The sequence below is a fragment of the Cornus florida genome, unplaced genomic scaffold, assembly GCF_030987335.1.
Source record: "Cornus florida cultivar Cherokee Brave unplaced genomic scaffold, ASM3098733v1 CherokeeBrave_3.0.0_Hap2_Chr08, whole genome shotgun sequence".
Lineage (NCBI taxonomy): Eukaryota > Viridiplantae > Streptophyta > Magnoliopsida > Cornales > Cornaceae > Cornus > Cornus florida.
This window is the reverse complement of record NW_026775578.1, coordinates 16,103,460-16,130,777: the sequence shown is the minus strand read 5'-3', so window position 1 is coordinate 16,130,777 and position 27,318 is coordinate 16,103,460. Positions and strand designations below refer to the sequence as shown.

Here is a 27,318-nt window from a genome sequence, read left to right as displayed (position 1 = left end):
AGAGTACAGCAGAGCTCAGCAAATAATTCATATAGATCTCATGTCATTCTTGCTTTTAGTAAATATTCACAGTTCACTCAACAATGTTTCTAAAAAGATGTAGCTCTCAATATGTCTTGCTTAAATTTTTGTTCAGATGATGAACCCCCCGTATAGTTTGAAGATGATGACTCAAGTGGATAAGGATGCCAAGGATGCCAGCTATGACAGCACATTCCGTATCCTTTTTCTGACCGCTACAGCTCACAAAAGGGAGCCTTTCTCACTCAAAATGTCGGCAACATTTGACATATGACCGTTGCCCTTTGAATTCAAACATTACATTAGCACAACGAGGATTGCAATAACATTATCAGATGACTAGAACAATCTAAAATTGATGGCACATGACAAAGCACATGACTTGACACCGGTGCTCATAGTCACTGTTAGTATACCCGCTTATGCAATGTTTGAAGTGCAGTAGATAATTTAGTAGAAATTGATCATGCAGAAAGAGTCAAGCAGACACTTGCAATTGACATTAAAAGAGCAAACATACATGGGGCATAGACCAACAAAACCAAGGACTGCCTATATTTATTTGTCTCTTAGGTTGGTTTAATACGCACACAAAAAGAAACGTTTGCAACCAAAACTAAAACAAAGCACATGATACATTTCATATTTGTTATTTGTTACTGCAATTTTTACTGTTCCAACCAGCAGAACAGTTCAAATTTTCACTAGTTGTAAGCGTTTGCAATTCATTAGAAGCACGTCGTCGTTATCATCACGGAAGTACTTTTTAGATGGAACGCACAGCTTTGGCTTCCATAATCACCAAAGAAGTTTTATAACAGCCATCATGCTTAATCTATATGGCGTCGTATCGATAGGTCCTTCACCGCCTCGTGCACAGCTGAAAAATCAAAGCCCCCAAAACCCATGCTGCTGGCTTTCTCGAATGCCTACATGATGAATGTGTGAATTCAATCATCAGAGAGCTATGTAAACACTTCCATAACCAGCAAGATTTGAGGGATTTTTGCAGTTATTTTTTTTTTTTTTTTTTTGATAAGTGATTTTTGCAGTTATTTTATAAACCCACTGAATCAATGGGTCCAAACAAAATCAGGTTTACTTTAGGGTCACCTAATCTAAGGTGGGGTAAAAAGTTGCCACCCCTGCTTCATGCATTGAAGCTTTTCTTGATCAGTTATAAGGATATATAATAGACCTTGGGTTAGTCTTTTTCTTTGTCACAGTCAGCATAACATTTGGGTGCAGGTACAGAGGTGAAGGAAAAATCTTACCTCATTGGCAACAGCTGCCACATCCATTGATACTGCTTTCTCATTCGCAAGGGCTAGAGACAACCTCATATCCTTCAATTGCTGTTCCAGAGGAAATGCGTGAGAGTAACTACTTTCAATCATGGAGATTCCTTTTGTCAATAACAATGGATTAGCAAATCTACCTTGGTCCTGCAAGAAAGCAACATATCAAGAGTTAGCTAAACAACAATAGACATCTAAATAAAGATTCTAGTACGCCATCTCACCAATGCGTTGAGAATAGATTCAGGGTCCAATTCACTTTTTTCAGCCAGTAAAACTCCCTCTGAAAATGCAGCCAACACACTGCAAAGAATTCAACTACTGTTACAATTTAACAAACAAAGCCCATGACCATGCTGTGATATTTTTTAAACATCTTGATAAAGTAGAATTCAACCATTTGCAATAAGCATGTCACTTTTCTGAAACCAAAAGGAATTTCAGAATTATTTTCTCGCACAAACAGACTAGATTCACATGTCAGATTAGCATAGCATAGAAGCGTGTAACATAGTATATAATGGAAGACAGTGGGGCACTGACGGCTGAAGGGGATTCCTTCCAAATCCAGATGAGAGAAAATAAGATTATTATAAGCTTTCCAACTTAAGCGAGATCTTAAAAAAATTGCCCACCAAAAGGAGGTTCTGTTACCCTCTTGCAGTGGGAAGATTCAAGTTACTTAAGATATCTTTTCTAATATCCCTAACAAAGAGAAGCCCCAGGGTGTGAAAATGAACTGAATAAGATGCTTGACATTTTAAGATTATGTATAGTTGGGGCAAAAGGATATGGTAGACTTTCACCACTCCAAAAGTTTTCAGACATGTAACAAACAACAGAAATGGTGGCTGATAAGAAACTCACAGCTCATATAGATATGAATAAACTATGAATAAAAAGAGACGAATCTCGTGCCAAGTAGAAAAAAGCAGTGCACAAGGAATCATATGTAAAGATGCTCCAGGACACACGGGTACAGATTCATAGGAAGTAGTTATTCTAGCGAGAGCATACAAGAAGTTTGAAAGTAGATATTATGAAACTAAATATAACCCTTCCAAAGGTTTCGCTTAAAAAAAAATGAACGAACAGGTGCCACCATAAAAGAAGCCAAATTACCAAATGAGACTAAAAGTGGTCTCTCTAAAAGTGAAGGGATAAGCCAAAATCAAGTAGCACAAAAACTAGTGGACAGAGATTTCATTCATGAATTTGATTGATATATTTCCATATAAAAATGTACAAGACAAAAATTAAATGGTAGATGAAAGGTTCTTCATCAACAACACGGGGAGCCGATACAAATTGCTAGTTTAATCCCCCACCCCGGCGGCCAGACTTTCCTCATATGAACACAATACCCCCTTGGACAAAAAAAGTGAGAAAATCACTGATAGTAGTTTCAAAAGAGAGCAACTTGCCCCCCGCAAAGACCTCCGGCCATTTTCCTTCCGACGAAAATGCAAATTAACCAAACTACCAAGTAAAATTAAATTTTTTTTTTTTTTGAATTGTTTCTTACTGTGACACGGAATTGTCTTTTTTTCTTTCACCCTTTGAAGTATGCTTTTGTACTGGGAACTACATCTTCCAAAATTTTCAAGTGCATTTATTCAGTAGTTTGGCCTTTTATTGACAGATGATCATATATATAAATACATATATATATATATAATTATATATTTTTTAACGGTAATACATACATACATACATACATACATACATATATATATATATATATATAACACCATTCAAAAATCAATGTAGGCCAGTGTGTGAAGATTTACAACCCGTAGCGAAGAAGATGAATTGTGAAATACAGATATATCTATATATATTTAAATTGACATACCCTTAATTACTTAGTATTAGCAAGCAAGGTTGGGTTTCTATACAAGTATCCCAAGAAAAGGAAGAGGGCAATTAATAAGAGAATTTGGGTATATATCCCTGCGAATGGCTATGTGTAAGTCAACATAGGACCAACCAAAGAGGGAGGGGAGTGACCAAAAGTGTAAATTTTATTGCAAATTTTTGTTTAGCAGTCAGTTGGAGAGGGAGAGAGAGAGAGAGAGCAGGTACTAAAATATAGAAGGAAGAAGGTGGATTAGACAGAGGGGTACAACGGTCATATTGAACGGCAATATTGGCATTATACAAAAGTACAGGTCACGTGATGCAACAGTTGGACGGAAAGTGGCCAGAGGTCTCTGCCAGGGGAGCAAGTTGCTCACTTTTGGAACTACTATGAGTGATTTGCCCACTAATTTGTCCAAGGGTGGTATTTTGCTCATATGGTGAAAGTCTGGGGGGCTATTTTGAAATTTTGCCTTATCTATTTATGTACCTAACAATATATACTAGTGCTCTTAGCATTTCAGAATATAGAATAAAAATGTATATATGGGAAAAAATCTCACACATAACATCATTATTTAATTTTAATCTACCCAAACAAAATAGGCAATGTTCAGTCGTCAAAATATACATTCTGAAACGGTTTTCTTGATCTGGAAAGTGGGAAATGCTGAAGAGAACACTCTAATTCAGAAATATCCTTCATGCAAAAATGAATTATTACCTCCCCATTAACATGTTCACAAGAAGTTTCGTTTTTGCTCCATTTCCAACATGCCCAAGGAAAAATGTCTTCTTCCCCATGATATCAAAAAGAGAGTGTGCTTCCTCATACAGTGCCTGCAATTACAAATAAGCGGAGATGACAATAGCATTATCGGTGCACAAAGAACCGTTCGAACTGTACCGAACCGTTGCTTCAGTTCTTTTCTTTTACAGTTCACTTCCGGTTTCCGTTTCCTGTTCAAAGTCCATTGGAACCGAACCGTAAACTAAATATATATATATATATATTTAGTTTACGGTTCGGTTCCAATGGACTTTGAACAATATATATATATATATATGCATATATTACAATATTAATAAACAATAATATAGCAATTGCCACGAAGATAAATCTACAAACAAGTACACTATAATATGTTTTTTTAGATTACACACAATGTCAAGGCTACTCTCAAAGGGTTTTTTATCTTCTAAATTTCATATTTGTCTCACAAAAATTAATAATAGCTCATTTGATTTTAGATTACAAATATATTTTATTTCTTGATTGCGAGGTTTATTATTGATCATTTGTTGTTTAAGCTTGGTATTTTCTTTGATAAGACAAATTCATGTGGTTGGGGTAAAGAGATGTTGAGTTTTTTTTCTTTTGAAGTAAAAGAATTGTTGTTCGGAAGAGAAATGAACCAGTCTTTCACAGTTCGGTTTCAAACCTTAATGGTTCCGGTTACAATTTTTAAGGAGCCGTTAGAATCGGTTCGGTTCCGATTCAGCTTGGAACGGTACCGAACCAGACACCATGCACCCCAAAATAACATAGAATGTTTGCAGCTTGCATTTTTTTTTTTTTTTTTTCCCACATAGTTGGTACTCACACACATGCCTCCACTAAAGATTGAAACCTCCCTTTGGGAAGTAAGGGCCTAATACTGCTAGGCCACCAACCCGTTGATGTTTGCAGCCTGCATTGAACACAAGACTTAATAGCAATGACTGCTAATGTCCTTCTCTGAGCATGCCAACATGTATAGTTGTGTTAAAAAATCAACTTATATATAGGTAAGTGCCTTGGTGTTCATTTTTTTTTAGATCTCATTTTCACTTTCAAAAGGCAAAACCTATAGTCTACTTAAAAATGTTTATTCACAAGAAAACTAACAATAGCAGTACCCAAGTTTCAAACAAGGTTCTTAAAGTTTCATGGAATGGAATTAATTTTGTAGTAACAATATATTAATTACGGTCCGACTCAATTGCTTAAGTGACGCAGGACAAGTAGTAGCTTATAGTAACTAGAAAGAAAGAAGGGGATGAGAATGAAAAGATACGATAAGATGAGGATAGACGAAGGAGTTGAGAAAATAGACGAAGGAGTTGAGAAATCAGATCGAATGAGGTAGGATAGATAGACGGAGGGATTAATAATATCCTTAATCCAATTCAAATGTGATAGCAGACATGATGGGAGGACAAGTGTTGCCGCTGAAGAAAATGCAATTTCACCTGCAGAAACAGAAGCCAACAACACAAGAGGCTCAAAAGTACCTCGGTTAGGCATTAAATACTCCAAATGAAAAATTGAACTAATACTATTATCCAATGTCAAGTCAAATAAATATGCATAAGGTCCAGATAAATGGATGATTTGAAAAGGTCCAATCCCTTGGGCAAGTAACTGCTGGAAGGAGTTATTAGGAAAAGATAGTGGGTGTGCATGTCCTTCAATAAATTTTTGATTCCTAATATGAGCATATGCAATAAATTCATAATTTTTATTACTCAAAATAATTTGACGTCTTATATCGGCATGAAACTCATGGGCATACTCAACAAAGGAATCAGAGATTTTAAATGAACCAAGGATGTGGAGGCAGCAAAATAAAGTTAATGGGCTGGCGAAGGAAAATCCCATATATAATCCCAAAAGAGCAATTGTCAGCACACCAATTAGCCAAGCTATTATATGCAAACTCCATGGCAGATAACAAAAAGTCCGAATTGTTTAAGGGCACCCTTACAAGATAATTAACCAACTTTCCAAGAGCACGATTAACCACCACATTTTTTTATGTCAATTTGAGGACAAAATGCAAAGGAAAATTTCAAACTAGTGTCCAAAGATGCCCAAAGTATTTTCCAAAATTGGCTTTTGTATTTAACATCCCTATCTGAAACAATGGAAGTGTGTGTGTCATGAATGCTAACTTCCTCTACATGATTATCTAAAATGGGCTTATGTGGGACATTAGATTTAGGAGGTTGACATTTGAACACATTTTTAGATGGAACCTGAAAAATTCCTTCCAACATTTTTCTTGTTAACATGAGTTCATCAACCCAAGGCTGAGGAGAGGGCCTATATTGTGCCTTAGAGTCCTTTTCAAATGGCTTTGCGGGATTTAACTTGAAGCTATAGGCGTTCTCTCTATAACAATGAGTTACACTTAAATCACAAATCCATGGGTGACCAAGTACTATATGGGCTACTTCCGTAGGTAGGACGTCACACCATATTTTATTGAAATAGTCACCCATTTTAACAGAGACCAGACATCTTTCTAAGACTGTTAAAGATGTCTCATTTACCCAGTCTATCTTATATGGATGCAGGTGAGGCTCGGGTTGAAGTCTCATTCTAAGAACACCTGATTTAGACACAGCATTTATCGAACTTCTTTGTCAATGATGATTTGACGAACTTTTTCCGTACATTTAAGAAATATGCAAAATATGTATGCGTGCTTCCAATCATTTTTCCCTATAAGAAGAGATGGAATGCTTAGGCTTCTGGATGATTTTGGACTAAAGAAAATGTCATGATGGTGGTCCATGGACTTGACATGATAATGGTGATGAGGTGTTGGAGAAGCAAATGTGTCACCCCTAGTATGTATATATGCCAAGTTCTCACGGAGTTGGTTGAGTGACTCATTTATATCACTCATGGCATGCTCTATTCTGTGGATTCTCAATTCCATTGCGAGTGAGGCCTTGGACACGTCTTAAATGGCCATGGTGGTCTCAATGGGACGACAATGTGGGTATGACATTTGTTAGGAAAGAATTGCCAATATATGACCCAAATTAAATTAAGTAAACCAAATTATGACTTATTGCAATGCTCACATAAGAAACAAAAATGCAAATAAAGTCAGTCATGTTGAATACTGCAAACTTGGTTGTGAGAACTGATGCAAGATGATGAAAATTAGGGGCAGTATTGGTGATCGCAGGAACTGGAGGAAAGTGTAGTAAAAGGCCAATCAACACAATCAATGGTTCAAATTCAAGGACCTTTTGCAAATTTATAGACTTCAACAAACACATAAAAGCACTTGTAACAATTCTCAATGAAGTATGTGTACCTTTACAAAGTAAGATTTGAGTGTCCGTGGATGCTTGGAAGTAGCTCTGCAAGTTGTATGAGAGAGAAATCCTGCTCCAAATATTTTTCTGAAGTTTTTTTTTGTTCAGTCTACTGCTGAACAGGCTGAACTATTCTGTTGCGGCTTTGAAATTTGGTCTGTGGCTCTGAAATTTGGTCTGAGGTCAGATCTTCTGAACCAGGCTAAGCTTGGGCCTGAATACTCAATCTGCTACTTCCTGAAATGGGCTGGATTTGACTAATTTAAATTTGAGTTTGGTCAAATCTGTTTTATAAGGCAAACAAAATATATCCTTTCCAAACTCAAATCTGAACTTTCCAAACCAGACGGGATAATCCAAATTTGACTTTCCAAATTCAATAGCGCTGAAATTTTGGTGACAATAAGGATTACAAAGATTGCAATAACCCAAAGTTGACTTTACAAAATCAGTAGCGCTGAAATTTTGGTGACAACTAACTATTGCAAAGATTGCAATAATCCAAAGTTGAGTTTCCCAAAATCAGTGAGGTTGAAATTTTGGTAACAATAACGATCTCAAAGATTGCAATAATCCAAAGTTGATTTTCCAAGATCAATCACTAAATTCTGTGCTGAAGTGGCAATACTGATAATAACCAAATTTGACTTACCAAAATCACACACTGAATTCTTTGACCCCAAAATCAAGTACAAAGATATCGCAGATATTCTTGGCTAAAGATATAGCAGATATACAGGATAAAAAATTCTCAACGGCGAACTATGGTGACGGTGACAAGAGAGAACTTTGGAAATAACGATCTGTGATGTTTTCTTATTAATTTTTTTTAGACAACGTGATTGTTCAAGTGCTACCAAACTGATACAGAAGCGATTCCAGCGATTCGTTTTGTGGAGTGGGCTTTGGGTTTTGTGGATCTTCAGGTTGGGGTTTGATAATGGTTTTCAACTAGGTTATGGGTGAAGTTGAAGGCAGTAGGCTTGCTTGGGTTTTGGGGGTTGATGGAAAGAGTATATGGGATCGTGAACAGTAACTAATTAAATGGTTTAGGGCTGAAGGGGTTTCTTGTTTTGGTACTTGTAATGGCTGTGGTGATTTGGTGATTGTGATCACTAGTTACTTGGATACTTTGCACCGATGAACTTGATCGTTTTGCTCTGATACCAACTGACGCTATCTTATAGTAACTAGAAAGAAAGAAGGGGATGAGAATGAGAAGATAAGGCTAGACGAAGGAGGTGAGAAAATAGACTGAATGAGGTAGGATAGATAGACAGAGGGATTAAGAACAACAAGAACACGAGGGAGAAGAGATACAAAGAGAGGAGAGTTTGCAAACTCACGTAATAATTCCATAATTCTCAAAAACTGAGTTCTCAAATTACAAAGGAGCCTTTAAATAGGCAAATTATAAAACAAACCCTAAAACATAAAAATACCAAAATAACCCTGAAATTCAAACATGATAAAAATAACAATAATCATAAATAAAAACCCTAAATTACTAAAATCCCCAATTTTATTTCTCTTTCCCTCTTCTCCAAAAGTAATATTTTTTTTTTTTTTTTTTGATAAGAGAATTCATAGAATACATTCAAAAGGGGAACGCATCCCGAATACAAATAAAAACAAAAAGAGCAAAAAGCAAACATTAAGCCGCCAAAGAAGCCAAGAAATCTATCATGGCGTCGAGAGCAAAGCACTGCCTACCCGAGCCCCGAAAGCAAAGGGAACTAATAATAGAGGACTTAAGGACGCCAATAGAAGATTCCACTCCTTCAAAGGCTCTACTATTACGCTCCCTCCACAAACATCACCAAAGACACAAGAGCGCCATTCTCCAAAAACCTCTAGCCTGAGGACCCACGCAGCCCCCTCTCCAAGCCTCCATCAACCCTCTCGTAGAACCACGCATGACCAACATGACCTCGAAAAGGCACAATAAGAGACTCCAACAATCAAAAGCCATTGGACAATGCAAAAGAAGAAGATTCACCGATTCTCCATTATGCTTACACATGTAACACCAATTAGCAAAACAATGGTTTCTCCTCCTCAAATCGTCAATGGTTAAGATCTTGCCCCACACCGCCGCCCAAGTAAAGAAAGCCACTTTAAGTGGTGCCTTGGAGCCCCACACGGTCTTCCACGGAAACATCCAAGCTGAATCCGAGAGACAACCAAAGAAATATCTCACAGTAAATGTACCCCGAGAAGAAGAGATCCAGGCAAGAGAGTCCCTACCTTCACCACGAATCTCTTGGCTGTACAGCAGCTCCAAAAAGCCGTAGACATCATCTAGCTCCCAATCCTGAACAGATCTCCTAATAGAAACATCCCAGGTCGTCCTCCCGCTATGAAGCCGATACCGGTCAGCAACCAAAACATGTCTATGCAACGCAATCCGGAACAATCTAGGGAATGCCCAAGCTAAGGTACGATCTCCACACCAAATATCCTCCCAAAAACAAATATCCTTGCCATCCTGAACTCTGAATCTGATATGTTTAGAGAATTAGTTCCACCCATTCCGAATGGCCTTCCAAACCCCCAACAACCTCCAGGGCTCTTCTCCAAAAGTAATGTTGAAACATGTGCAACTCAAGTATTCGAATCATAACCCGTTCCCCATCATTAAGCGACTAGGTGGTGCTACCACCCAGTCCATATATACTCAATCTGTTTCACATTTAGATCCGATATGGGACAAGACCCCTCAACACTGGGCATGATTGAGCATTTTGTTTTGTTTCAACTAGGTAATGGGATTCTGGAAATATTGGACCAGGCACTCCATGCTCTTAACTCTTCTTTTGACCAAGCTTGTCATAAAAAAGTGATCAAAAAATTTAGGATAGCTAAGTGTAAACTATGCTTATTTAAGATCCAAAAGATACTAATTGAGAATTATAGAATATTACCAACTTGTTCACTACTTTTAAAGGGAAGAAAATCAAGAGAACAAAAAAAATGCATGACAAAGCTTGTTGAACATGCACAAACCCAAAAAAGAAGGTGAAGAAAAACAATAGAACAAGGCCGCGTGGCACATTTCCAAAACACTTTTTCTTTATTAAAAAAATTGAAGAAGAAGAGAGACTGGGAGAAATAAACAACAAAGCCAACAGTTGTAAACGTAATACTTCGTTTTACGTACTTCAATGTGCCAGGAAAGATTATACCCTAGGTCTCTTATAGTAGAAATATATAAAAAGAAGAGAAAAGAGAGAATTACGTAAAGGCTTGAATGAGATGAGTTACTCATTCACAGCTCTAGTATTTATAGATAAAATGAGTACATGCTCATATTACAAAAAAGGAAACTAAATCAAATCAAAATCAAATCACAACTTATTCTAAAGCATATTCTATGGCATATTCTATAGCATAGTCAAATCTCTGCTATTATGGTAAGTCATACCATAAATCGTGGTATCATATATATACTATTATATGCATAGTCAAATCGCTGCTATTATGGTAAGTTATACCATAAATCGTGGTATCGTAAATGCTAACACTCCCCCTCAAGTTGGTACGTGAATATCTGAAACGTCCAACTTGGACAATGCATTCTCAAACACAATCTTGCTGACGCCCTTTGTAAGAATGTCTGCAAGCTGCTGAGAGATTGTGACAAATGGAGTGCAAATTTGACCAGAGATGATCTTCTATCAAATACTGTGACGGTCCACTTCTATATGCTTAGTCCTGTCATGCTGAACGGGATTTGCTGCTATGCTAATGGCAGACTTCTTGTCGCAGTAAAGTGAGAATGGAAGCGACACTGGAAGGCACAAGTCTGTCATCAAGGTTTTTAGCCAAAGCAACTCACCTACCCCAAGAGCCATAACCCTATACTCTGCCTTTGCACTAGATCGAGAGACAACATCCTGCTTCTTACTGCACCAAGTAACCAAGTTACCACCAATAATGGTACAATAACCTGAAGTAGACCTCCTATCTGAAATTAATCCTGCATAATCAACATCTGTCCAAGCCTCAACACGTAAGTGACCATGATTAGCAAACAAAATACCACGGCCTGGACACCCTTTTAAGTAGCGAAGAATCCGAATAGCTGCATCAAGGTTTGGGGCACGAGGAGAGTGCATGAATTGACTCACGACACTCACGGCATAAGCAATGTCAGGTCGAGTCATGGATAAATAGATGAGCTTCCCCACAAGTCGTCGATACTGACCAATATCTGACAACAACTCCCCCTCATAATCAGCCAACTGATGATTATGCTCAATCGGAGCGCCAAGCTGACCAGAAGCAGAAAGCAAGTCAAGAACATACTTGCGTTGAGAGATGAAAATGCCAGTCTTGGAGCGCGCCACCTCAATGCCCAAGAAGTACTGTAGAGGACCAAGATCCTTAATCTCAAACTGACGGCCAAGATAGCTCTTAACCTCATTAATTCCGGTAGTATCATCGTCGGTAAGAATAATATCATCTGCACTTTGATGGAAACCAAACTTGAGCATAGCAGTGCCAAAGCGATCAGACCAAGCTCGAGGAGACTGCTTGAGGCCATATAGAGAACGACGAAGATGATATACCATACCAGAATGAGCAGGAGAACGAAAGCCCGGAGGAGGAACCATGTACACCTCCTCCTGCAAATCACCATTAAGAAAGGCCTTCTTGACATCTAATTGAAATAGAGGCCAAGATCGAATTGCAGCAACGGAAAATAATCCACGGATGGTATTCATCTTGGCAACAGGGGCAAAAGTCTCTTGATAATCTATGCCAGAAGTCTGAGCATAACCCTTAGCAACCAATCAGGCCTTGTAAAGAGCAACTGACCCACCTGGATTATGCTTAACTGTAAACACCCAACGACAACCCACAGCCTTTCGACCAATAGGAAGCGGAGCCATATCCCAAGTCTGATTTTTCTCAAATGCTTGTAGTTCTTCAGTCATAGCATCACGCCATTGAGGTTGTGCTAGTGCATCTGCAACACTGGAAGGAACTGGAACCGAGGCAACAGAAACAAGAAAACTCCGATAGGAGGGTGAGAGAGCATAATCAGAAACAAAATTAGAAATAGGGTAAGTACAAGAACGTTTATCCTTTCGAAGAGCAATGGGGCGATCATCAAGCGAAACAATAGCTTGAGAAGGCGGAGCTGGTGCCGAAGGAACAAGGCAGTCGATCGTGGGAGTAGAAGCTTGTAACTGTTGTCTCCGACTATAAACCTGTGAAAAAGGAACAATTCCCCCTGCTAGAGGGGTACCACGAGGAGGAATTATGGAAGAAGAAACAGGTAATGGTAGAGGAGTTGAAGACAAAAGAAGGTGATCATCCATTATATTCAATGGGAACCATTCACTCTGAGAACCAACTGAACCACTATAGTATGGTGTATGCTCAAAGAAAGAAACATCCATGGATATAAACCGCAGACGACTAGGAGGATGGTAACACCTATAACCTTTTTGAGAGTGAGAATAGCCCAAAAACACACTTTTCAAAGCCTTGGGGTCAAGCTTTGTACGAGTTTGCCGCAACTGCTGGACAAAGCACACACCCGAAGACTCGCGGAGGAATCAAAAATAGAGATGAATTGGGATGTAAGATTGAGAGTGGGGCTGCAAAGTTAAGAATCCTAGAAGGAGTCCTATTAATGATGTAAACAGCGGTAAGAACTGCATCTCCCCAAAATGACTGGGGAACATTCATGCCAATGCAGATTGCTCTGGCTAAGTCAAGGATGTGGCAATTCTTTCTCTCAGAACAACCATTCTGTTGAGGAGTTTTAACATCAGCCAGCTGATGCTCAATCCCAAATTCTGTACGTAACTGTTGTACCTCCCCATAAGTGTACTATGTACCCTGGTCAGATCGGAATTTTTTAATGATACGACCATATTGAGTCTGAACCATTGTCATAAAATTTTTAAAAATGGTGTATACCTCATTGTTGGTTTTCATAAGATAAACCCAAGTAACACGACTATGATCATCAATGAACACCACGAAATATCGAAATTCAAGACTAGAAGTAATTGGACAAGGACCCCACACATCTGAATGAACAAGATCAAAAGGTTTAAAGCAGATTTATTACTACTAGCAGGATAATTGGAACGAACATGTTTAGCCAGATGACATGTTTCACAAGATAAATCTGACACTGCCACGTTACAAAATAAGGAAGGAAATAAATGTTTCAAATAACCAAAAGAAATATGTCCTAAACGCATGTGCCAACACATAAGCTGGGCTTTATTAGATGAAACAATATTAGAAAATGAAGCTGAATGTGCTTGAGGTGACAAAGGAGCATCCAACAAGTATAAACCGTCCACTTCACGCCCACTGCCAATCGTTCGTTTCGACACCAGATCCTGAAAAATACAATGAGAGGGAAAGAACGTTACGCTACAATTTAATTGTTTGGTAACACTACTAACAGAAATAAGATTTGTAGTCAACTTTGGAACATGAAGTGTATTTGACAAAGTTAATGAAGGAGTAACTGATATGTGACCCTTCCCAGCAATGGAAGATGGAGAGCCATCCGCAAGGCGGACCTTGCGTTGGCCAGAGCAGATAATATAAGATTGGAAGAGTGAGGACATACCAGTAATATTGTCTGAAGCACCAGAATCAATGATCCAAGGTGTTGAAGATGTAGATACGCTATGTGCAGACGCAATAGTACCTGAGTGGGCATAAGTGGAGGTTGGCTGAGATGATGCCTCCATTTGGTTGAAGAATTGCTTGAACTTGTCCAAATCAACTTGAGTCAAGGTAACTGTGGCAGAAGATGTAGAGGCAGGGTTGTCAGGAGTTGACAACGAGACTGGTTGTGTAACAGAATGTGCAGAGGATCAAGGTTGATGTTTCTGTTGCGGTGGACATCCATGTAGAGCATAACAACGAGAGTTGATGTGACCAATTTTTCCGCAATGGTCACACCGTCTATGTTGTCGTCCAAGAGGAGGACCGGTGGTAGTGCTCTTAACTGACTCAGATGGTGAAGTTGCTGAAAGGTTGGGAATCCGAACTGCCATAGCAGAACGATCAACAGAAGTAACACTTAATGGATGAGTCTGGCGGCTCTCATCTGACAACACTTAGAAATATGCATCCTCAAGAGTAGGGAATGAAGATAAGCCCACTAAATGAACACGAGCATACTCAAACTCGTCGTTCAACCCGGCAAGAAACTGAAACGCTCGATTCTTCTCCACAATTCCTACATATAAAACTGCATCATCTGGATCCTTCCAAGAGTGGAAGGAATCATAGTATGACATCTCCTCCCAAATAGCGCGAAGCTTGGCGATGTAACCTGAAACTATCAAGTCACCTTTAGAAATCCTGGTGATATCTCGCCCCAGCTGGAAAATTCGTGCAGTATTCTGCGTCTGAGAATAAATGCGTTGAACTGAATCCCAAATCTACTTAGCAGTCTTCATAAACATAGCCAACAGCTATGTTTGGTTGCATCGAATTGACTAGCCAAGACATAACCATAGCGTTATCTGCAAACCACTGTGGATATGCCTTCTCTGACTCAGCTGGCTCTTTCTCAGAACAAGTAATATAACCAATCTTGCCTTTGCCACCAATGAACATCTTGGCAGACTGTGCCCAAATCAAATAGTTGGAACCATCCAACTTCACTGTGGTGATTTGAAGTCCTGGATTTTCTGATGAGTTGGTGGGGAAAAATGGCACCACCACCCACTGAACGTGAGCCAAGAGAATTAACAGTCGAGGACCCTAAATCTGTCATAATCTGTCACACGACAATAAAAAGAACTCCAAAAACACCACAAATTCTATTAATAAATCAAAAGGTCTCCTCAGACCATAAACAATGTCTCCTCAGACCATTCCCGAAAAATCCAAATACATAACTTTTTTAAGGAGCGCTGCCCGCTTACATATAGCCAGACAGCCTCCTTCTTAATATTCGGAACCTCTTTGTAAACTAATTTTTTTTTTTACCCAAGCTCTTCTAGGTGTTGGAAACCAACTATCCCAATTTACCCAACCCTAGAATATATGGTTATTTAAAAGTTACTTGCAGTCTATAGGGAAATTTTAAAATAGGATAACAATATAGCTACTAGTTGGACTGTCAGTCACCTATATTAATTCGAAAAAAGTATTACCAAATTTGCAGTTTAATGTTTAGCACTGAAAAAGACACCTTTTGTATTTCCTTTTCATCGTGTTTTGACTTTATTGGTAAGAGAATATTACTAGAAATGATCTTCTTAGTTTACATAGTAAATTGCTCAAAAACAAATACTTGGTGAATGATTGAACAACAAAATTTGACAGATAACACGTCATCCCACATATATGATGTACACTTGGAGGTTACTGCTTGGGCAACAAATTTAGGCCATCTCCCATGCTCACCTGGTCATGTTGATGATTGTTCTTCCTTTAGTTTCTCAATATGTATTTCGATCAAAAAGGAAAAGTAAAAGACAAAAGGCAACATAGTAAGCCTACAAATACTAATCCTACAAACTGCATCTGTAAAGCTGAAAGTAAATTTACCTTCACCCCAGCAGCAAGAATTACCAATTCACCATCTTCGGCAAGCTTTCTGCTACCTGAAACTGGAGCTTCAAGAAAAGAACCACCTTTCGACGTGATTGCCTGTATATATCAGAATCATGCAAGTATCAGACTATCAGTTCCACATATAAAGGTTCCTTTTTCTTTTCTGTTTTACTTTATTCTAAACAAACATCATTTTTTCGTGTAAACTTCTGCAATAAAAAATTTAGGTACATCAAGTGTCGTAAAATCCATTCCAAAATGCTTCTGATATTGCAAATACTGTTGATCTTCAGCAAACAGCTCATCAACAACAAAAGAGGATACCATTGATGATCAAAAAACTCCTTATATATGATTTCATGAGAACTATCAACCCATCTATTGTCACGTGTTTGATAGGATCAAACTGATCCTTTTCTCTCTTTTTTTACTTTTTTTTGGGTGGGGGAAGGTAATTGGCGAAAGAAAAGAAAAGAAAAAAGAAATAAATAAGCATTAAGGTCCAAATTCAGAAAAATTAATATTTAAAAGAAGGAAAGTTAAATGCATGGGGCCAAAAATTTTATGTTAAGAACAGTACTTTGTCTAAATATGCCTCTCCTTAGTTTAACTGATATCTTCTTGGATACAAAAGAGCAGATATCCTTTTGGTTTGTGCAAGCATTTTAGAAACTTAAAGACGTTGAGCTACAAATTTTAATACAAGTATTTACAATCGCCTTATTTCAAGAGAAAGTTATATGCATGGTACCAAAAAAACAAAAAATGTTTAGGAACAGCACTTCCTCCAAATATGCCTCAGTTCAACTGATATCATCTTGGATAGGAAAGAGCAGATATCCTTTTGGCTTGTGGATGCATTTTAGTCTTTTTAGAAATTTAAAACCATTGAGCTACAAGATATAATATAAGTATTTACAACCACCTTATTTAAAAAGAAATTTAAATGCATGGTTCCAAAAAATTTATGTTCAAGAAAAGTACTTCTATTATATATATGCCTCCCCACTTAGTTTAACTGATATCATCTTGGACATGAAAGAGCAGATATCCTTTTAGCTTGTGGATGCATTTTTTAATCTAGAAAATGTTGATCTAAAAATTTTAATATAAGCATTTACAATCGCCATATTTTGTAGCAAAGGTATAAATACAGTGAATAGAAAGCAAGACAATTAAACAAGGAAAAGGAAGCAGTAATAATGGCAGGCAAGTCAACCTCGCTGATCTTTGAAGACGTGTCAGCATCAACAGTTGACATGTCAATGTAACCTTTTCCTTTGCAAATCTGCTCAAGAACACCGCCTTTATCAAAAACCACCTAAGCAAAAAGCAAAAAAAAAAAAAAAAAAAGGGAAATTCAATAAGGTCAGTTAAAATGTTTATTTTAGAAAATACCAACCTGAATTACTAACAGAAAGAGCTGCAGAAGGATCAGACAACATCGCAATGGTATACTTGCACTTCTTAACTACTGCTGCAGCGGTTTTAGCTACTGAAGCTCCATAATCCAACAGCTCATCACACTGAAATCAGAAGGTGGTTTGAGGACAAAAGGCTTTGCTTCAAAAATGACAAAAACAGGGAAAAAATTAAATAAATAAATAATGCCAATTGCTTGATTAAGTTGGTCACACTTCAACCCGCTGAGTCAAAAACCACAGATCAAAGTGCATATGACTCATGGTTGCAGATAATCACTCCCTCTGTCCCAAAAAAAAAAAATGTCCTTTTTGGAGAGTAGAAATTTTTGAGGGGACGTGGGACATGCACTGTCCCCTTGAAAAGTTACTAAATTGCAACCTCATGGTTGCAAGTAATCACGGAGTATTAGCTATGCATCAAAAGTTAAATTAAAAATTTTAATTGGACAAGAATCACAAAAGCTACACACCACCAATTGGTAAATGAGTGTTTAATTTATTTTTTTTGATAAGTAAGATTATATTAAAAGCGTTCAAAAGGGGAACGCATCCCAAATACAAAAGGCCCTAAGGCGCCAAGGAAGACAGAAAATCAATGAACTCCTCAGAGGAGCCACAATATCTACCCAATCCCCAGAAAACAAGAGAGGACAAAATACTATACTTGAGAGATGCAATCAAGGTCTCCTTTCCTTCAAAAGCTCTTACTATTGTGCTCCCTCCACAGACACAAAGGCACCATCCTCCAATACCCTCTGGGTTGGGGGCCTACCACCACCCCACTCCAAGCCTCAATCAACTCTCTCGTAGATCTAGGCATGACCCACGCAACTCCGAATAGGCCCAAAAAAAGATTCCAACAATCCATGGCCATTGAACAGTGCAAGAGAAAGTGATCCACCGACTCACCATAATGATTACACATGTAGCACCGATTTACAATGATCAGCTTTCTCCTCCTCAAATTGTCAAGCGTCAAAATCTTACCCCACACCGCAATCCACGTAAAGAAGGCCACTTTAGGCAGCACTTTGGATTTCCACACAGCCTTCCACGGAAATCTCCCTGCTGAAACAGAAAGGCACACAAAGAAAGATCTCACTGAAAAAGTGCCCCGATATGAGGGAATCCAAACCAAAACATCCCTTCCTTCACCCCGCATCTCCTGTCGATACAAAAGTTCTAGAAAACTGTACACTTCAACCAACTCCCAATCCTAAACAGATCTGCGAAAACGTACATCCCAAGTCCCAATCCTGAACAGATCTGCGAAAACGTACATCCCAAGTTGTCCTCCCATTATCTTTTTTTTTTTTTTGGGGATAAGTAAGTCGTCCTCCCATCATCAAGCCGACAACAGTCAGCAACCGAGGCATGTCTATCCACAATAATCTAGAACAGACTCGGAAATAAGCAAGCAAGAGTACGATATCCACACCACCAATCCTTCCAGAAACAAATCTCTCTTCCATCCTGAACTCTGAATCTATTACGTTTGGAGAATTCATTCCACCCCTTCTGAATAGCTTTCCAGACCTCCAAACACCTCCCCCCCCCCCCCCCCCCCCCCCGGCGGGGATTCGAGACCACACATGAAACCCACCCCCCGGCCTCCTCCCTAAAGCGACCAACCAGAACTCTCCTCCATAATCTATGCCGCTCCAAACCAAGCCTCCACAACCACTTCCCTACCAAGGCCATATTGAAAGGCCCAATTCTCCTACAGCCTAGTCCCCTGGACTGGCTGGGCCTACACACCTGCTCCCACCTAACAAGGTGAAACTTGAACTCCTCCACAGATCCTCCCCACAAGAAGTTCCTCTGAAGTCTCTCAATAGAATCAGCAACCAAGGACGAAATCTAGAACAGGGAAAGGAAGTAAGTAGGAATGTTCGACAGAGAACTCTTCAACAGGGTGATCCTCCCACCTTTTGATAGATACTGCTTTTTCCACCCTGCAAGCCTTCTTTCCACCCTTGCAACCACTTGATCCAAAGCACCCACCGTCCTAGAAGAAACCCCCAAAGGCATGCCTAAATAAGAAATCGGAAAAGAGTAAACCCCACATCCAAGAACCGAAGCCAACCTCTCCATATCTGGTACCTCCCCTACCGAAATCAAAGCACTCTTCCCCACATTGACTTTCAACACCGAAACTGCTTGAAAACATATCAACACTGCTCTTAGATACCTCAGCTGGGATTCCTCAGCCTCACAGAAGACCAGAGTATCGTCCGCAAACAACAAATAAGAAATATCCAAACCTTACCCCTCCCTGAAGCCCCTGATAAATCCTAACTCCACAGCCCTCCCCATTAACCTACTAAGAGCTTCCATCACAATAATGAACAAAAACGGGGACAAAGGATCCCCTTGACACAGTCCCCTGAGCTGCTGAAAAAGCCCGTCGGAGACCTATTCACTAAAACCAAAAATCTCGCTGAAGAGATATAAAATTCAATCCATCTCCTCCATCTCACCCCGAAACCCAATCTCTCCAACATGTATAACAAAAAATTCCACCTCACATGATCATAAGCTTTTTCCACATCAAGCTTGCAGAGAACCACCAGAATACCGCTTCTCAGCCTAGCATCCACACACTCACTGGCTATAAGCACTGAATCAAGAATCTGGCGACCTCCTATGAAGGCATTCTACGACTCCAAAACAACATCATCCAAAACCTCCCTCAACCTCAAGGCTAGGACTTTAGCTATCAGTTTATAAATACATCCCCAACAAACTAATAGGCCTAAAGTCCTTCACATCAGAGGCACCCCCTTTCTTCGGAATAAGAACAATAAAAGAAGCATTCAGGGATTTCTCAAACCTCCCCTGCATGTGAAAAGCATGAAAAGTACCCATCACCTCACCCCTGCCCACCTCCCAACTCTCCAAAAGGAAACGCATTGTCAAACCGTCCGGGCCTGGAGCTTTGTCTCCAATACAACTTCTTAACACCTTCAGCACTTCTTCTTCAAAAAATGGACTCTCCAACCCCTCTCTAGAGATATCAGATATAGAATCAAACTGAAGACCATCCAAGCAAGGTCTCCAAACACCCGGCTCTGAAAACAAACCTTGATAAAAACCAACAATCCTTATGTGCACATCCTCCTCCCTAACAAGAAGCTCCCCATTAACAGTGATCCTCCCAATATGATTACCCCTCCTATTGGCATTGGCAATACGATGAAAAAACTTAGCATTCCTGTCTCCTTCCTTTAGCCATAACGCCCTACATTTTTGTGTCCAGGATATCTCTTCCAAACAGGCGATCTCAACAAGCTCTGCTTGGCACACAACCTTCCTGCCTCTCTGTCCCTCATCAATACCACTCACACCTTCCTACCGGTTAATCTCTACAAACTCAGTTAAAGCTCTACCCTTCCTCCATTCCAAATTTCCATACACATCCTTATTCCACTTTTTAAGCTCCAGCTTCAAAGCCCTGAGTTTACCGGCTAGAGTATAACTCGGATTCCCTACACCCTTCCCATCTTTTATCCCACATCACCAAAATTCCCCTTCACGTCCTAACATCATTCAAAGCTTCCCAATCAATAAACCTCCCGCCCCACAAACTCCGAACCACCGTATCCAAAACAGTCACCATCTTCGTTTCCCGCAAACAAAGCACATGAGCCCCCCATTTCCTAGCAGCCATTTTCACCACCTTCCCCTTATCCAAGTCATTTAGCCCACGGACATTCCATGATATGATTCGACACTTCATTTAAAACCAGAAGAAAACCCCTACCCTAACTGTCTCCCTCTACCCTTTTCTCTGCTCCTTCCCTGCCCCTCCTCCATCTTCTAATCATAGTTCACATTAGAAATCAGACCCCGAATCTCCCTCCCCCCTCCCCCCTCCCCATGGGGATGTCCTAAACTTCTTCCTAACTCCGCTCTCCCTGCAGTGATCCACCCAGGTTGTCTTCCCTTTAGCAATTGTATGTAACAAAAGACACGTCTGCTCCTCATTAGGTTCAAAAGATACGCCAAGCATACTGCTTACACTATTGATATTATTCTTAACCCACTCCACTCCTCTATCCTCACCCCCTGAAGTAGAGAACTCCATAAGTGTCCCATCCGGTCGAATCTCAGCTAATGGATGTATCATCTCCATCACCTCTATCTCCTCCCATGGAACCATTGAGCTGCTATTGACACCATCAACAACCTCCAGCATGTCTCGGACCTCCTTGATTGAAAAATCTTTGCCCATGCTACCTACCGGTGTACCAAAATCCCTTTCTGCATCATCTCCTACACAGAATAAGAGTCGGAGATCAGATGTCGGTTCAAACCCTTCAAACCTTTATAATCCCGCAATTCCTTCACCAACACTAATGCCGCCTCAGTGCTTAGCCGGAATGTCATATCTCTTCCCACACATGCCGTAACTCCCTCCTCAACATTCTACGTGAAGACCTCTTCTGTGGTCTCTTTGTTCTCTATAGTGCACCCCCCCCCCCCCCCCCCCCCCAAAAAAAAAATTCGAACCTGCATGAACCATTACCCCTTCCACAGTCCCTTCTGTCACCAGAGACAACACCTCATTCCACTCCAACTTCCCATCAGCAGCTTCTCCTCCACCCCTCCTCGACACCCTACGAGAAGGGGTAGAAGAAGAAGAAGGAGGAGCAGAAAGAATGCTCCGAGATTGATGATAGGAAGACTTACCCGGATGAGTATGGATATCATCCCTACTAACCCATTTTTGCTTCTCCTTTCGAGATCTTCTCCCATTGTACCTTCTAAGATGCTTCGATTTCCTATGTTCAGGACCACATTCCAATACCGACCCAGTACCAGAGCTATTACTATCGCACTCCCAACAACCATCATCATGCCTCACCGTCTTCGCCAAGATATCCGAGCCATCTCTGGTGTCAGCATGAGCCCAAGCCTTCTGTGAGACAATCAGCTCATTATTCAAACATACCCATTTTTGACACATGGGCTCCAAAACAGAAAAAAGAAGCAGAAAGGCTATTTTTTGGGCCCTAACAGAGGCCCGGTCATTTGATTTAAAAAAGTGGTCAACCCAGGCCCAGAATCAGTCCCGACAAGCTTCGGCCCGACTGATTGGGAACCCAGACGAAAAGATCCGGCTCCACCCTGGTTATTATCCAGAATCTTCGTTGCCCGTCCCCGTATGTAACCTTAATCGTCTGTAACAACCTCCCTACCACATAAATCCCCAGAAAAATCTGAGTTTCCACTTGCCGGACGCCACTCCTTTGATACATCCCTCGGCTTTCTCACTTGCTTATCCTCCCTTCCTTGACCTTGATCTCTTACTTTCATCACCGACACCTCCGATCTATCAGAAAGAAGAACATAAACTCTGAAACCACGTCCCCTGGCACTTCTTCTTCCCCCTTCCTTACGCACCTTCTTGAACCCCTGTCTGCCCTTTGCCCCATGATTTGGTTCCCCTTCGCTTGTGCTCCTCTGTGAAGATGCGAAATCAGCCCCATCGTTGACCACCATCGAAGCCGAAGCTTCCTTTTCCAAACCATTCTCTGTCAAATTGCGAAAAGCCCTTAAATTGTAGCCATATTGATCCAGGCCTTTCAAAATAACCCCCTCATGGGCCTCAGTAATCCCATCATCACAATCATCCCTCAGTGGCCCAAAAGAATTAAACCCTAGCAGCCCATGTGTCTCATCTCTCCCTCCCTCAACTCTCGGCCCAATGAGATGAGCCTTGCTAAACATTTGTCCTTTCAGACCCAAAGGAGAAGGCCCATCCCCGCGAGTCTGCCCTTGTCTCCTCTGGCCCGTTCTTTCAGTAGGGCAATGAACTTTAGCCCAGTACCCTATGGGCTCAAATCTGGTCCTCCCCACGGTGCTCCAACCCATTTTTCCACTTAAATTATCTCCCTTAAATGTGGCTAAACCACCACGTGATTCCCCTGCTTTGACACGGTTGTGCGATCTGAATGAGCCAATCGCCGCTCACCACATGTAACCTATCTCCTATTGTTCTGCACACTCATGTCCAGCGCTTATCCTCCTCGTCGTCTTCCTCCCACGAACTTCACAGTTTGCTGTAACTCCCGTTCCTTTAGCCATTCTTGGATTTCAAGAGCACCTTTCACCCCTTTGCTTAGAATTCTGTACCATTTTTCCTCTTTCATAAGAAAAACCCCTTTACTTCCTTCCAAACTTTCCGTTGTGGGAGTGAGCTCCGGCGAAACCTCCTCCCATACCGAAACTCTGTAACAGAAGCTATTGCCATGTATAACCACCTTCTGACAATCTGATCCAACCCTCACTGTAATCCGCACACTCTCCGCATCTCTTGTTTCATCAGCCTCAGCACTCACAAAGCCTCCACATAAATTCCCTACTTCAACGAAAAGATCATAACACCAAAGATGGAGTGGAAGCCCAAACAGCCAGATCCTCTTCACTCCTCTCTCCTTAAGCACTCCGGTACATCCAACCCTAAAGGACCAAATATCAATTTCCAGGGTAGCAGATTCCCACTGACGTCTTCCTTCCTTCAGCACCCGTTTAGCCTCCGATGAAGATGGGAACCAAAACAAAAAGAGAGAGTCGGATAATGGTGTCACGCCCACCCTACATGAACAATTCCACACCCACGCCGCCCATTCCTCTATTCTATCACATCCCCCCACCTCTTTGTCAAAACACCCTACCAAAAAAGACAAGCATATCTCTTCTCCCTTCAACAGACGCCGCATCAATGTACAGTGATGGTCCCCTATATGGTACCGCTGACTTCACATTACCCCCCAGTAAGAGACTTGGTAACTTTGCAATCACTTGAAAAGACTTCATTCTCAATAAAATTCCAGAAGAACAGATCGACATAGAAAAATCTATAACCCATCACAAAAAAGAAAAATCCTACCTCTAGATCCTGCTTTTCCCCCTCTTCGTCGACATCGCTGATCAATTTACCATTCAAACCAAATCGCAGTCGTTGCCGATCTATGGTTGCCGGTGGTGTTGACGATCATCGAAAAAAACTATGTTTCCCTCTTTCTTCCCTCGTGAGACGAGTTGTTTTGCCTTACCTGCGGATGTAGTAGATGCCGCTGATGCCTTGTTTCAGCTTTTTCTTCCCATATGTTTAAACAATGTTTTTTTTTGGTCTCATTTTCAGAAGCAGTTGAACTCTTTTCACTCTCTTACCAAATTTGAGCACAAATTCCAAGAATTTTAATATTTTAGACGTAGAATTCAATCCACTTGCTTCTATGGCCTCAAATCGCCTTTTAGAGGAAGATGAGACAGACTCTATGGCCGAATCCAGAGGGACTACTTTCTCTGAATATCCTGATTTAGTCAAGTAATGGCTATCTCAAGTTATCCAACAGACTTTGATCCTTCCCATGACATCTACTATTCCTACACCTGAGACCACCCGCCAGAATAGAAGGACTGACGCTTTCTATAGAAGTTACCCTAGCATAGTACATTTCTCACCAACTAAATCTCAATTGAAATCTGTAATCAAGCTAAGAAGAAAAGGATTCAATTCAGCCAAGTGGCAAGCAATGGAAAAGGTAAGAACAAACTTGGGCCGAAAAGGAAGAAAAAAATATGAGGGCAACCGGCATTCGTTTTATGGAGTGACTTGTTTAAGAGATCTTGACACATTAAGCTGGAGCAGAATCACCTCCAATTAGAAAATATTTGTCGTTACTGTGGAGGAAAAGACAGTTAAAAGTTGTCGATATTAGACAATTGAAACTGACAGAATAATGCGAGTGTGCACCACACACATGCACATAGAGACTTCCTGCCAAGGTATGTGGTGCAGACAAATACAAATAATTACAAACAACATACCTATGATAGTGGATTTCCAAGAGAGTATTGGACCGCTAATAAGTGGTGTAGACAATTAACTCACAACTTACTTGAATTTATATTTTATAGAAAAATAATAATAAAAACATTGCAGTTTCCTTCAGGAATTTAATTAAATTTGAAGTTGGGGGTAATTGCCAGGGGCATGAATTTTGATTAAATTGAGAATTCTATCCTTGTTTTCGGTATAATTCACGTAGGTGACTGCTTTTCATGGGGCAGGTATTGTATATTTCAAATTAAAGAAGACGTTACCCAACCCAGCCTCAACAAAGCTATGACTCAATAGTTTGGGTTCAATTACATGACAACTTGCTTCACTATTCAGTCTATTTAATGCTACAAATTCAATAGAACCACATGCTATCATATTTTTCTTAAATATCTCAAACTTTTAGTACTTTCCCTTCCCTAATTAATCTCAACGTGGATCGTGTCAATCTTCCTCATTGGTGCATTTATTTTTCCAATTTCTATCTACAACGTATTCATCATTCATTACTCTTGACTGAGGTAAATGTTTGACAAATTTTGAAAATTGTCTGTGATTTTCTTTTCTTTTTTTAATTATTAAATTAAAGCTCATGCAAGAAAAGTCAAACATTTTAATGTTAAAACTCAAACAAGAAAACTTAACATTTTAATTTAAGTTAAAATGGTTACAGTCACGTTAACAAATTAACCAGTACGTTGAAGAATCTATTTCCTTCTTGGGGAAGAACAGCAATGTAAGAACTTTCAGCAAAATGGATAATCAGGAAACTGCAGACAGAATATTGCTATCAATTAAAGTCTCCCTCCATTGAGGGGTCTGGGGGTTTAGATGTCCGCAGCCTTAGGATATTGCTAACAGTTCCTTTATAAAAATAATGGAATAGGCAAAGCCTCTATTTCAAAACTCAGGGCAGAAAACACATAAATTTCAAATGTTTCGCGCCAAGTAACATCAAATGCAACAACAGAACTCACCATCCACGTCCAAGCATACAAAAATATACAAATACATGCATACATGTGTATATAGAGAGATAGAGAGAAAGAGGGTACCTTAGAATGGGTCCGGTTCCATACAGTCACATTAACGCCATGGCAGAGCAAGGTTATGGACATGGCCTTCCCCATGTTTCCCAACCCTAAAAACCCAATTTCCTCCATTTTTATTTTTCTTCAGTCTTGGTGTGGGCAATGCTCTCTGCACTGCTTTAAATCCTCTCTGTACCGATGCCATATACAATAAAATAACCATAGTACACTTTTCACTCACAATGACAAAACATTGCAATACAACAAAACAAAGATAGTGATTTCTTATTTCATTACACATTCTTTATTTATTATAGATAAAGATCATTGTCGTTCCTGATATGCGTTTTACAGTTATTTCCCCCTGCCTTTTTTGCCTTTTTTGCCAGTTCAGATCGTTCAGAAGAGCAAAAAGAAATAAGGATTTACAGATGGGTTCACTAATCGGAACAAAAATAAGAACTTAAGACTTCTTTTTTTTTCTTCCTAATGCTAAAAAAATTTATTTTTATTTTTTTTCCTTCGTAATGCTAAAAAAAAAAAATTGGGATTCATGTTGGAAAAAAAAAAAAAAAATCTAGGAATTAGAACCATAAGAATAAGAGTTCCCTGTAGATTATCTTAGATTGATCGGAACAAATAGATGTACCAAAGAAATATAATTGGATACTATGTAGATTACAATTCCATATATGGAATTGATATCTACATAATACTATCTTTAACTTTATTATAGAGTACGACTTTATACACTACAAGAACAACACTAATAGATAGTAGGGTAGAAAGTAAATATTAGAATACTCCTAATTCTAGTCCGCTCATTCAATTTAAGAGGCCAAATTGGAATCCTTTTTCATTTTTTCCTTCAATCATTGATAAGAACACAGAAGTCAAGTTTTATTCAAATTAATTAATCATTTTGACTAACTAAGCAAAAAGAAATAAGGATTTGTAGCAAAAAGAAATAAGGATTTACAGATGGGTTCACTAATCGGAGATGCTGATGATCGGAACAAAAATAAGAACTTACAGACGGGTTCACTAATCGGAGAAGGAGATTGTCGGAGCAGAACAGACCGGAAATCCAAGATGGCACTGATCGGAGATTGGCGAGAAGCAGTGATCGCTTTTCTGATCAACTCTCTAGAAGCGGCTATACAACTTATGAAGAAGTACTAGGTTTT

At 39.7% G+C, this 27,318-nt stretch overlaps 1 protein-coding gene across 2 annotated transcripts; it reads right to left on the bottom strand.

Moving 5' to 3' along the window:
• Nucleotides 1–488: 488 nt before the first annotated feature.
• LOC132269581 (glyoxylate/succinic semialdehyde reductase 1-like) lies at nucleotides 489–27,318 on the bottom strand. 2 transcript variants are annotated; one of them, XM_059770817.1, is made up of 9 exons: nucleotides 27,165–27,318; nucleotides 26,156–26,321; nucleotides 17,240–17,350; nucleotides 17,044–17,145; nucleotides 15,819–15,920; nucleotides 3,904–4,019; nucleotides 1,544–1,622; nucleotides 1,296–1,466; nucleotides 489–950 (listed from the first exon to the last, which is right to left on the bottom strand). In XM_059770817.1, the coding sequence occupies exons 2-9, from the start codon at nucleotides 26,261–26,263 to the stop codon at nucleotides 852–854; spliced, it is 888 nt and encodes a 295-aa protein (XP_059626800.1). In that variant the 5' UTR covers nucleotides 26,264–26,321; nucleotides 27,165–27,318; the 3' UTR covers nucleotides 489–851. The 2 variants fall into 2 exon arrangements, with proteins under 2 accessions (XP_059626800.1, XP_059626801.1); XM_059770818.1 differs by lacking the exon at nucleotides 17,240–17,350.